Source organism: Saimiri boliviensis, chromosome 20 (genome assembly GCF_048565385.1).
Source record: "Saimiri boliviensis isolate mSaiBol1 chromosome 20, mSaiBol1.pri, whole genome shotgun sequence".
NCBI lineage: Eukaryota > Metazoa > Chordata > Mammalia > Primates > Cebidae > Saimiri > Saimiri boliviensis.
In genome coordinates this window covers 32,345,949-32,359,050 of record NC_133468.1, presented here as the reverse complement: position 1 = coordinate 32,359,050, position 13,102 = coordinate 32,345,949, and the positions used below count along the sequence as shown (strand labels likewise).

Sequence of the window (13,102 nt, the reverse complement as noted above, 5' to 3'; positions counted from 1 at the left end):
AAATTGGCCGGGTGTGGTGGCTCATGTATGTCATCTCAGCACTTTGGGAGGCTGAGGCAGCAGGATTGCTTGAGGCCAGGAGGTCAAGTCAAGTCTGAGCAACATAGCATGACTCCATTTCTACAAAATATTTAAAAATTAGCTGGGTGTGTGGTGTGCACCTATAGTCCCAGCTACTTAGGAGGCTACCATGAGTGAGAGAGGAAATAAAAGCACCAGGAAAGGCCAGGCATGGTGGCTCACACCTGTAATCCCAGCACTTTGGGAGGCCAATGTGGGAGAATCATTTGAATCCAAGAGTTGGAGACCAGTCTGGGCTACATGGTGAAACTCTATCTTTACCAAAAATGCCCACCCCCCAAAACTGAGCATGGTGACACACACCTGTAGTCCCAGCTACTTGGGAGGCTGAGGTAGGAGGATCACCAGATCCCAGAAGGTCAAGGCTATTGTAAGCCATGATTGCACTATGGCACTCCAGGCCAGGCAATAGAGTGACACCCTGTCCCAAACAAACAAACAGCAAATAAAACAATCAGAAAGATTAAAGCCCCAGTAACATGAAAAAATAAAAATTCTAATATGAAAGAATATATGAAATATGTATGAAATAAGAATGTTGAAAAGTATCAAAGAGCTTAAAAGGAGTTGAAAATAGGGCATAAGTGAAAAATAACTCAGTATAACTTGCAAAAATTCAAATAATAATTAAATGGACAGATAAGGCTTATTGGACACATTGAGGGGGGATAAATAAAATGAAAGCTAGATCTGAGAATATTGCCCAAAATGCAAAAAGAAATAGAAATCGTAAGCAATTTAGAGGCTCAGAGGATAGAATGAGAGAATGAGAATTTTATCTAAAAGAACTTCCAATGGGTAAAAACATACAGCTAAATAGAAGGAATAAGTTCTAAATCCCAGCTACTTAGATGGCTGAGGTAGAAGGATTGCTTGAGCCCAGGAGTTCAAGAACAGCCTGGAAAAAATAGTGAAACACTGTCTCTTAAAAAAAAAGTTTTAATATTCAATAGTATAGTAGAAAAATTATAGTTAACAATAATTTATTATAGATTTCAAAAACAGCTAGAAGAGTTGTAATGTTCCCAACACAAGAAAAAGATAAATACTTGAGGTGATGGATATTTGATCATTACATATTATATACACATATCAAAATATCACATGTATCCCCAGAATATGTATAACTATGATATACCAATAAAAATATAAACAAACAAATAATAAAAGGAGTTCCAGAAGCAAAGTATAGAGAAAAGTATAAAGAAGCAAAATATGAAGAGATAATAGCTTGAGGTTTTCTGGAATTTATTTAAAAATATGTGGATCCTCAAATATAACAGATTCAAGATTTACTAAGAGTCTCAAATGAATAAGTAAACTGATCCATATCTAGACACCAAATCATTACAACTCTACAGAATACCAAAGACAATGACAAAATATTATAGTCAACCAAAGAAAAGGAATGAATCACCTCCAAAGACATCTTCAGTAGATCTTTCAACAGCAACAATAGAGGCTAGAAGATAATGGTGTAGTATCTCCAAAATGCAGAGGAAAAATAACTGTCAACCCAGAATTTTATACCCGGCTAAACTATTATTCAAGAGTGGTGTCTAAAGATGAATTTTTGAACAAACAAAAACTGAAAGAGGCTTAAATTTGGATGTATTAGCGAGATGCACATTTTTAAATGATATACAGTTTCTCATCCATTTGTGTGCAAAATGTAGTAACTCTAGTAACACCAAAAATTGGCTAGACTATGGAGTAATGGGAAACTTCTGTACACTGCTCATGAAGTAGAAATTGGAACACTGAGTTTGGAGAGCAATTGACAATATCTATGAGTTAACTCTAAGTATTTTCTGTCCGGGCAAGCCTTTGCTCATATGCACAAGGATTCAAGGGTAGTCTCTGTAGCTCTATTTGTAATTGTGAAAAAGTAGAAGCAATATGCCTGTTTGTAGGGGAATTATAAATAAATGGCAGTATATCTCTGCAGTGAAATACTATAAAGCAGTTAAAATCAATGAACTTCAGGTGAAACAGTCAATACATATAGATCTCACTCTATTTTGTCAAGTGAAAAAGCAGGCTGCAAAATGATGAATTCAGCAGAACGTAATTATGCAAATTTAAAAACACACAATAGTTTGTTTTGTTTATAGTTATAAATATATATGTAGTAAAAGTACAGAAATGTATCAAGGAATGACACCCACCAACTTGATTAGCATCATGTTTGGAAAAAGAGAAAAGGCATACAGGATGCCTGCCTTCAGCTGTACCTGACTTTAGCCATATTCATAACATTTTATTCCTTTAAAACATACAGTTCTGGATTATTTCGAAACAAAAAGTTAAAAAGAAAACACTGAAGCAAATATGACATAATGTTAACAACTGTTAAATCTCAGTGGTAGGTGTATATGTATTTTATGGGGTGTTTTATGTGCTTTTTGGTTAATTTAAAATATTTCTTATGTAGATTTTAGAAATTCAGAGTTTTAACTTTACCATGAGGATGGTGAGAGGTACACTAAGGGTGACTGAGACTGGCTGTCCTGTGTCATGACCTAATCTTACAAAGAGACATTTTATTTTCCTCTTCTCATCTGTTTTGGGCACAGATAGCAGACACACATTTACCACCAGGCTCTCCTGAAACCCCCTCCTTAAGTCACAGAAAGGTTTGTGTTTTCTTTAAAGATATCAATGGGCCAGGCATGGTGGCTCATGCCTGTAATCCTAGCACTTTGGGAGGCCAAGGCGGGTGGATTACTTGAGGTCAGGAGTTCAAGACCAGCCTGGCCAACATGGTGAAACCCGTTTCTACAAAAATTAACCAGGCATGGTGGTGTGCACCTATAATCCCAGGTACTCAGGAGGCTGAGGAGAGAGAATTGCTTGAACCTGGGAGGTGAAGGTTGTAGTGAGGTGAGATCTCGCCATTGCACTCCAGCCTGGGCAACAGAGAGAGACTCATCTCAAACTAATAATAAAAAAATAAAAATAAAGAGATATCAATGGACAAGGACAAAGAAATTGACAAAGATTAAAGATTCAACAGCAACAGAAATGTGTAAACTGCAAAATAAATGGGCAAATGGTAGCTGATTTTACTGACCCACGAAAGGTCAGACCTGATTTATAGCAGGGAAAGCTGAGAAAATCTCAGCTACACCGCAGAAAACCCCTTCCACAAGTACTTGGCAACGTGCCAAGTACTTGGACAAATGAAGGTAAACAGAGGTGCTGAAAACAAGTTGGGTTCAAAGTCTCAACGGAGGACGGGCCAAGCGTGGCGGCTCCCGCCTGCAATCCGAGCACTTTGGGAGGCTGAGGCAGGCAGATCACGTGGTCAGGAGTTTGAGGCAACGTGGTGAAACCCCATCTCTCCTAAAGATACAAAAATTAGCTGGGTGTGGTGACGCATGCCTGTAATCCCAGTTTCTTGGGAGACTGAGGCAGGGGAATTGCTTGAATCCAGGAGGCGGAGGTTGTGGTGGGCCGAGACGGCGCCACTGCACCCCAGCTGTCTGCTTCTTCATCAGATTTAGCATAAAAACACACAGGTTTCCCTGTTTCTCTGTGTCATCATGTCTGAAGATTCCCGTGGCACATCAAACTTACACAAAAGTGCATGTTTTTCTCTTCTTAATCTATTTTGCGTCATAGAGGTATTAGCTATGGACTTAGCAATGAAGAAGAAAAGAAATCTTTTCTTCCCTATACCATCCAGCACAGGCCTTCTCACCATAGCCCCAGCCTCAGTGTGGCACATGCCTGTAGTTCCAGCTACTCCATGCTCTCCTAGGGGGCATTTTCCCAATGAGCCACACGGTCCTCATGTACCAGGAAGGCCTCCGTCCATATATGCTTGGCATATCCCTCCCGCTATGATGGAATGGGTCCACCTGTCAGAGGAATCTTAACCAGAGTGACTCCATCTTGAATAACGGCCAAATAAAGCCAAACCTGGTGGGTTACATTCCCAGGAAGTTAGGCACTCTTAGTTACAGGATGTTTGTGGTGGAAGGGACAAGTTAATGACACCAGCTAACTAAATAAGACCTAAAATTTAAAGAGAGGTCCTGATGCCCTGACATCTTAAGAAGAAACAGCATTCTTAGTTGAAAAATGAGTTTCAAGGCTGGGCACAGTGGCTCACACCTTTAATCTCAGCACTTTGGGAGGCCAAGGTCGGCAGATTGCTTGAGCTCAGGAGTTCCGGACCAGCTTGGGCAACGTGGTGAAACCCTCATCTCTACAGAAAAATTCAGAAATTGGCCAGGCATGGTGGCAGGTGCCTATAGTCCTAGTTACCTGGAGGATCGCTTGAGCCTGGGTGGTTGAGGCTGCAGCGAGCCTTGTTTGTACCACTGCACTCCAGCCTGGGCAACAAAGTGAAATCCTATCTCAAAAAAAGATTTGCTTTAAAGATAATAGCATACCTATTCCATATCGCTGAAATTAATAGTTACAGAAAAGAATAGCAATGCTAATAGCCTGCCACGAGCTGATCACAAACCTTTGGAATAAAGCATGTAAGACCTCATTCTGGCTGGGGGCGATGGCTCATGTCTGTAATCCCAGCACTTTGGGAGGCCAAGGTGGGCAGATCACTTGAGGTCAGGAGTTGGAGACCAGCCTGGCCAACATGGGGAAACCCTGTCTCTATTAAAAATACAAAAATTAGCCAGGCATGGTAGCTTATGCCTATAGTCCCAGCCACTATGGATGCTGAGGCAGAAGAATCATTTGAACCTGGCAGGTAGAGGTTGCAGTGAGCAGAGATCGTGGGCAACAGAATGAGATTGTCTCAAAAAAAAAAAAAAGACATTATTCTTAGCTCTGCTATCCTATGCAAGCAAGCATTGTATTTGAGGTGGGTGTATTCCTTCTGCTCTCTGAGGACAGCCTATTCTGTGATTGAGGAGTCTCTAATAAATTATCTTAACTTCACTATGCTCTGTGACTCACCCTGAATTCTTTCCTGTGTGTGGGAGATGGGAAGGTTCTTCTAAGTTTATATCTTAGACTACATTATAAGGAGTTACAGTCTCTTGCTCTATGGCCATTATCTGCTACTAACATAAACATATACCCATGTATATATATTCTGTAAATCAGCTAGCTGATTTCGACATAGCTGATCAGCTAAATCAATCAATCAAGCCTGTGTAATTGACTCACTCCAGCATGCCTGAACAGAACGGGGCAAGCTGCAAACCCTGGTGCGTGCCATTCCTTATTTGGAAACCTTCCTGACCTTCTCCTGACTAGCTTCCTCTTCTTCCTTGTCTTCTTCCCCCGCCATCTACTCAGGAAATTTCCAAATTTTATAATCCAGGACTTCGGGAGGCCGAGGCAGGGGGATCACGAAGTCCGGAGTTCAAGACCAGCCTGACCAACATGGAGAAAACCCATCTCTACTAAAAATACAAAAATTAGCCAGGTGTGGTGGTGGGTGCCTATAATTCCAGCTACTCGAGAGGCTGAGGCAGGAAAATCGCTTGGATCCAGGAGATGGAGGTTGCAGTGAGCTGAGATCTTGCCACTGCACTCCAGCCTGGGAGACAGAGCGAGACTCTGTCTCAGAAAATATGTGTGTGTATGTGTGTGTGCGTGTGCACGCGCGCACGCTTGTGTGTGTGTGTGTGTGTGTGTGTGTGTGTATGTATTTGGTCTTTGTTGAAATTGCTAGCATGCAGTTCCTAAGACCCTTGGAATTTCCTGAGTGACAGGAGTGGGTTTGTGATTCATAACAAGCCTCCTTCCACCAAATCTGAGTTTATGCTAAGTGAGGTGACCACTGCTGGGTCCCTAGGCAGCTTCAGGATGAGGGGTAGGGGCCAGAGAAGCCAGCCATGTGATTAGAGAGTGGGAACTTTCAGCTCCACTCCTGACCTCCAGGAAGGGAAGACGAGAATGAGTGAATCAACAGGGGCCGATGATGTAACCAATCGAGCCTGTGTAATGAGACGCCGCATAAAAACCCTGAACAGTGGAGTTCATGGAGCTTCCAGGTTGGTAAACACCTGAATGTTCTGGAACAGGGGATATTCAGAAAGAAGACAGAAGCTCTACATCCCATCCTGGCCCTCCGTCTTGGTCTATGTGATACAAGAGGTAGAAAGAAATTATTTAGTTACATATCGAGGAGAGGTTTCCCTTTTAACAAAAAGCAGCCCCCAAATTATTTCTTTTCTAACAAAGAGCAGCCTGAAAAATCGAGCAGCAGAGATAGATAAGACGGAAGCTTGCACGGGTGAATGCCAGCAGCTCTGCCAATAGAAAAGGGATACCTGGGGCCAGGTGCAGTGGCTCACGCCTGTAATCCCAACACTTTGAGAGGCCAAGGCGGGTGGATCATCTGAGGTCAGGAGTTCAAGACCAGCCTGTCCAACATGGTGAAACCCCATCTGTACTAAAATACAAAAATTAGCTAGGCATGGTGGTGCACTCCTGTAATCCCTATTTGGGAGGCTGAGGCAGGAGAATCATTTGAACCTGAGAGGCGGAGGTTGCAGTGAGCTGAGATTGTGCCATTGTACTCCAGGGCAAAAAGAGCAAAACTCCATCTCAAAAAAAAAAAAAAAAAAAAAAAAAAAAAGGAGAAATCGTGGAAACCCTTGAATTTGCAGGAGTGCAGGTAGCCTGGGCACCCGTTTATGGCCAGCATCTACCATGGGGACAGTCTCTTGGGCCTGAGCCCTTAAACCAGGCATCCCCAAACTTTTGGGGGTCCCTCAGACCAATGGAGGGCCGCCACATACTGTGCTCCTCTCACTGACCACCAGTGAAAGAGGTGCCCCTTCCTGAAGTGCGGCGGGGGGCCGGATAAGTGGCCTCAGGGGCCGTAGTTTGGGGATGCCTGCCTTAAACTGTGGGTGGAGTCTGCTGTAACTCCCAGTAGTGTCTGAATGAAATGGAATTGGTGGTGGTGTCAGAGAATTGGAGCAATGTATTTGGAGTCAGAAAAAAACACAGCAGGCCGGGTGCAGTGGCTCCCGCCTATAATCCCAGCCCTTTGGGAGGCCAAGGTCAGGAGTTTGAGACCAGCCTGGCCAATATGGTGAAACCCATCTCCACTAAAAAAAATACAAAAATTAGCCGGGTGTGGTGGTGCATGCGCCTGTAGTCCCTGCTACTCAGGAGGCTGAGGCAGGAGAATTGCTTGAACCCAGGAGGCGGAGGCTGCAGTGAGCCAAGAGCACGTCACTGTACTCCAGCCTCGGTGACAGAGTGAGACTCTGTCTCCAAAAAAAAAAAAAAAAAAAAAAAGAAAGGAAAGAAAAAAGCACAGCAGTCTCCATTTCCACTTCCACAAAGATATCTCCTAAATAGCGACCAGCATAGCTTTTAGCCCTTTTCAGAGAAAAAGACCTGCAGAATTTCTAGGAGGATTGTGCGTCTGCACAGCGTTTTACAGCCTACAGAGCCATTCCTCTGCCCTACAGTGTCCCCAGAGCCCCAGGAGGCAGGTCTGGAACTCAGAGAGGCATTCCTTCTGCTAATACGCATGTCTGCCGACGCGCTCTGCCAGGTCGTAGAAGATCGGGAGACGGGAAGCTTTTTGCTGGGAGAGTCTCTCTCCCACCCTCATTTCACAGATGAGGAAACCGAGGCCCCTGGGAGGCTGTGACTGGCCCAAAGTCCTCCCGGTGCAGCTAGATGGAGCTGGTTTATGGGAGCCAGGCCTGGGAACTGCCGGGTCTGGTGGCGGCCATTCTCTGACACCAAATCTCAGCAGAGTGCTAAGAGGTTGCCCCACAGGGTGGTGCCTGCACCCCTACAGATGGCCGGACGGGAAGTGGAAAAGAAGTGAGCACGTCGCCACCTCCCTCCTCCCACAGGTTCCCCATCACGTGTTCAAGACACAGAAATCTCTCCTTAAAGTTTTATGGTTTAACCCCCGAGCATGCTGCATCGTCTCCGTGATTTAAACCTGACCTTGTGTCTAGACATGGCATTATGGGAAGACAAGCCCCATTCCGCGGGAAGTTTACGCTAACCAGGGTTCGGTGAGTCGTTCCAATGGCCTTGCTTGGCAGCATGGAGCCCCGCCTCAGGGAGCAAAGACCTTCGGGGTACCCCTTCCCCAGCAGGGCTACTCCTGTGACCCCATTTCCAGAGAAGAAACAGGTGGGCAGATCACTTACGACGTGGTACAAGAGCTAGAAGGAAATTATTTAGGCAGATAGTGGGGGTAAGAGCGTCCTTGGTAAGGTTTCCTTTTAATAAAAAGCAGCAGCAAAATCATTTCTTTTTTGTTCCTTTTTTTTTCTTCTGTGTCACCCAGGCTGGAGTGCAGTGGAGCGATCTCAGCTGACTGCGACCTCCACCTCCTGGGTTCAAGTGACTCTCTTGCCTCAGCCTCCCGAGTAGCTGGAATTACAGGTGTGCGTCACCACACATGACTAACTTCTGTATTTTTAGTAGACACAGAGTTTCACCATGTTGGTCAGGCTGGTCTTGAACCTCTGACCTCAAGCAATCTACCAGCCTTGGCCTCCCAAAGTGCTGGGATTACAAGCATGAATCATTTCTTTTCTAACAAGAAGCAACCTGAAAAGCTGCTAGCAGAGATAAGCAAGCTAAAAGTTTGCATACGTGCCAGCAGCTGTGCCAATATGAAAGTCTACCTGGGCCGGGCGTTTTCAACATGGTGGTGCCATCTTTCCTTTTCTTTGTCAACCACGTGTACAGTAAGGAACAGACAAGATGGTGCCAGCCAGGTAGGGAAACCATCTGAATCATAAACAATTAGGGCGGGATGACCAGCTTCCTCGCACACTATGCTAACATCACATGTGGTCTGATCAATCTCTGGGGCCCTGTGTAGATCAGACTCTGTCTCCTCAAGCTCGTCTATAAAACCCTGTGCATTTCACCGTGAAATCCGGAGACCTACTCAGGAGCCCCTCTCTATCTGCAGGAGAGGGGGCTATTCTCTTTTCTATTTTTATCACCTCTGAAACCTCTGCTCATTTTTTTTTTTTTTTTTTTAAGATGGAGTCTTGCTCTGTCACCAGGCTGGAGTGCAGTGGCTCCATCTCAGCTCACTGCAACCTCCACCTCCGAGGTTCAAGAGATTTCTCCTGCCTCAGCCTCTTGAGTTGCTGGGATTACAGGGGCATGCCACCACGTACAGCTAATTTTTGGAAACAAGAAGCCAGGGTGTCACCTTGTTTGACCTCAGTAGGAAGGGTGCCCTTCTGGCGACTTGAAGTTTTTGCTACTGTGCCCCATATCCATGAATGACCGCGGCGAGTTACTGATTTGAGGGTTACCCATCAATTTTAGGGAGGAGCCGAATTCACAATACGAAATCTGCAAATCATTAAGATCGACGGTGTGTAGACATACGTAGAAGGGAAAGTATTTCCAAACCTTAGACCTGCCCTCCTGGGGCGTCCAGGGAGGGAATCCCCACTGAACCAAAGCAGAATCCACTGAACTGCATCTCATGGACCTGTCTGTTTCCAGAGAGGCAGGAATGAGAAGCAAAAGGGAATTGATGGTGTGGGACTCGCCACAACCATCTTCGGAATGTGCCCAGAGTCACGGGCATGGCCTTGATTTAGCCTGCTGTCTTTATTGGTTTATATTCGGGAATGTAAAATCTTTACAAGGGTTTTCAGGAGCCCATCCCAAACTCAGCCCAGGCTGAGACTCCCAGGAATTTTTCAACTGCCAACTCTCCCATCCCAAGATGCCCAGGGCCCTCAGGCACACAGCTGGAAGGGTCACTTAACCCTAAGGCTTGTAGACAGGGACATGTGTCCTGAGCAAGGTGCTTGAAGCCCAGAAGGTTTCTCCACCAGGGAGGGTCTGGCAGAGGCGCTGAGGCTGAGAGTATCTTGAGAGGTGCTGGAACTCATCATAATCAGTCCAAGAACTCCAGATGTTTCTGGTGAGTATAATCTCATGCCACAGAACAACATTTCAGGCTGTATACAGTGGTCCTAAAATTTCTTTTCTTTTTTGAGACAGGGTCTTGCTGTGTCACCCAGGCTGGAGTGCAGTGGTGCAATCTCGGCTCGCTGCAAACTCAGCCTCCCAGGTTCAAGCGATTCTCCTGCCTCAACCTCCCGAGTAGCTGGGACTGCAGGAACGTGCCACCATGCTCAGCTAATTTTTATATTTTTAGTAGTGGGGTTTTGCCATGTTGAGGCTGGTCTTGAACTCCTGACCTCAGGTGATCCACCCGCCTCAGCCACCCAAAGTGCAGGGATTACAAATGTGCCTGGCACCCATCCCCCCCCTAAAATTATAATACTGTATTTTAGGCTGGGTGAGTGGCTCACACCTGGCTAATTTCCGTACTTTTAGTAGCGATGGGGTTTCCCCATGTTGCCCAGGCTGGTCTCAAACTCCTGGGCTCAAGCGATCCTCCAGCCTCGGCCTCCTAAAGTGCTGAGATTACAGGCGTGAGCCTAACATGGCTGATTTCACTGATCACTGAAACAGGCTCAGGTATTCACCTAAGTGTAAACTAATCACTTCCCTGGAAAAACTTGCCTCCTCAGGCTCTGGCAGAATCTAGACGGCAGGTCTGCTCCGTCCTGTTGAGGGGACCAGACAGCTGTGCCCACAGCCATGGCACTGACCAGAATAACAGATCCAGGTCCTGGCATTGAAGGGCTCAGGCCTTCATGAGGGACCTGTGAGCTGTGGTCCTTCAACACCATAGCATTATGCCAGGGCTGGCCCGTTGCATAGAAGCCTGGCATCCCCTCACCCCTTCACCTTACAGATCCTTCCTGCCCCTCTCTCAAGAAGGGTCCAAGTCAACCCTGTAACAACAGGATAGCCCAGCTTCCCCTGCCGGCATCAGGCACCTCATCAACCAGGACAAGTGGCACCTATTGGACTCCATGGCATCCCAGCCCCTTTCCACTAGTTTTGCTCTGGGCCATCAGCTCCCTGAAGCAATCGTCGGAGTCTTGCTATTTCTGTCAATTGCGGCTTTATAACCCAAAGGGCGCTTTAGGCAGATTACACTCAAAGCATATAGATACTGCAATCAAATCAGTAAGTAATAAGACGACAGAGAAGAATTTTGTCAGAAAGTGAAAGTGGAAGACAGCTACTGTTTCCAAATACAAAACTGACCCCTCCGGCCAGGTGGGGTGGTTCACACCCATAATCTTAGCACTTTGGGAGGTCGAGGCAGGAGGATAGCTTGAGCAGAGGAGTTTGAGATCAGCCTGAGCAATACTGCAAAACCCGTCATTAAAAATCATACAAAAAAATGGCTGAGGCCAGGTGCAGAGGCTCACACCTGTAATCCCAGCAGTTTGGGAGGCTGAGACAGGGAGATCACCTGAGGTTGGGAGTTCGAAACCAGCCTGACCAACATGGAGAAACCCCGTCTCTACTTAAAATACAAAATCAGCCAGGTGTGGTGGTGCATGCCTGCAATTCCAGCTACTCTAGAGGCTGAGGCGGGAGAATTGCTTGACACGGGGAGGCGGAGGTTGCAGTGAGCTGAGATCGGGCCATTGCACTCTAACAACAAGAGCGAAACTCCCTCTCAAAAATAAATAAATAAATAAATAAATAAATAAATAAATAAATAAATAAATAGCTGGGTATGGTAGTGCACACCTGCAGTCCCAGCTACACAGGAGGCTGAAGTGGGAGGATCGATCGAGCCAGGAGTTCAAGGCTGCAGTGAGCCATGATCATGTCACTGCACTCTAGCCTGGGCAATAGAGTGAAACGTTGTCTCAAACAAAAACAACAACAAAAAAATCTGACCCCTGAGCCTCATCCTCCAGACCCATCCAGCCATGCTGGGGAACAAGGTGGGCTGCAAACTTGTTCATTAGGCAGGACTTGATTTCCCCGGCCAGGAGCGAAGGGGGATTTGCTCTGTCCGCCACTGCTGGCCCACCGAAGTGCTGTTGTACAACCTTCTCAGGCTCCAGAGCCAGGCTGAGCCCAGGTCCCCCGGCTAAACACCAGCACGGCAGAAAGACAGAAAGCAGCTGGGTCAATGTCTGCAGCTACTGGTCAGCCTCTCTGCCTCAGTCTACAAAATACATGGCCTCAGGGCTGGTGAGACCTCATCCAAATTTGCTCAGAGCCCAGATATCCAACTCTGCCTGCCCCCGGGGGTTCCAGGGGCATCAGAGCCAGAAACAGAAGAAACTGTCTAGAAATCAAATCCCTTTCCGGGTCCCCAGCATTGCTTTTGGCTTCTACATTCTACTACCCAACCAATGCAAATGGGGACCTGCCTTGGTGCCCGGGGGCAGGCGGGCAGCTTCACCCTCGTTTGGCCAGGGCCATCCAGAACATTTGCTTCAGAGGTGACTGGGAAAAAGGAAAGAATGTCAAGCTACAGAGGAAAGGAGAGCTGCTTGCAGGAGGAAGCCAGAGGAGGGAGAAACGCCAGCCTGGCCCGCGCCTGGCCCCTGCACCCAGCCCTGTACCCCAAGTGCCTGCAGACTTACCCTCATCACAGTTGCTCCCGGTGAAGCCAGGACAGCACCTCCACTCTAGTGCGGTCACCGTGCGGTAGGACACTCTGTAGGTGGGTCTGATCAGAGTCCTGTAACTAACACACGGACAGCGTCAGCAGGGCCTGAGCTCCCGCCCACCCACTTCCAGACCCCACTCCTGCAAAGACGGGCCAGGCTGTTCTGCCCAGCCAGGGCTTCAGGAGGCCCCCGTGGCGTGGAACCCCCTGACAGGCTCCCTGTTCCCCGGCTGTGCAACTGCCTTTGCAAAAATTATAACAGAGGAAATTATGATGGTGAAAGAGATCAGACCTAACTGACTCTATCTTGCTTAGGCTGTCCTTGTTCATTGCTGGGAGTAGGCCCAACTCATCCTGGGAAGAAATTTAGTTTATGGTTTGACTCCGAAACAAAATTGATAATATCTCTTTCCCAGAAAGACTCCCCTGCTTGCCTGGGGACCAGTTGGCCTTTGTAGGACTAATAAATTAGCTACAAGATTAGAAATGATGGTTTAGGGGTCACGCAGCCTATGGCTGCAGGAGTCTGAACCTCCGCAAATTGCTCCTGGGGATAACATCGCTATTACAAAACCTAAGGTC

At 46.6% G+C, this 13,102-nt stretch overlaps 1 protein-coding gene across 2 annotated transcripts in view; it reads right to left on the bottom strand.

The window, feature by feature from the left end:
- Positions 1–13,102, bottom strand: part of COL26A1 (collagen type XXVI alpha 1 chain) — a 155,655-nt gene that overhangs the window by 57,890 nt on the left and 84,663 nt on the right. The window contains exon 3 of one of the 2 annotated variants that reach the window (XM_074390287.1): positions 12,495–12,598. In XM_074390287.1, coding sequence (XP_074246388.1) covers positions 12,495–12,598 — 104 coding nt within the window. The remainder of the gene's footprint in view (positions 1–12,494; positions 12,599–13,102) is intronic. The other variant, XM_039460501.2, reaches the window with a different exon arrangement.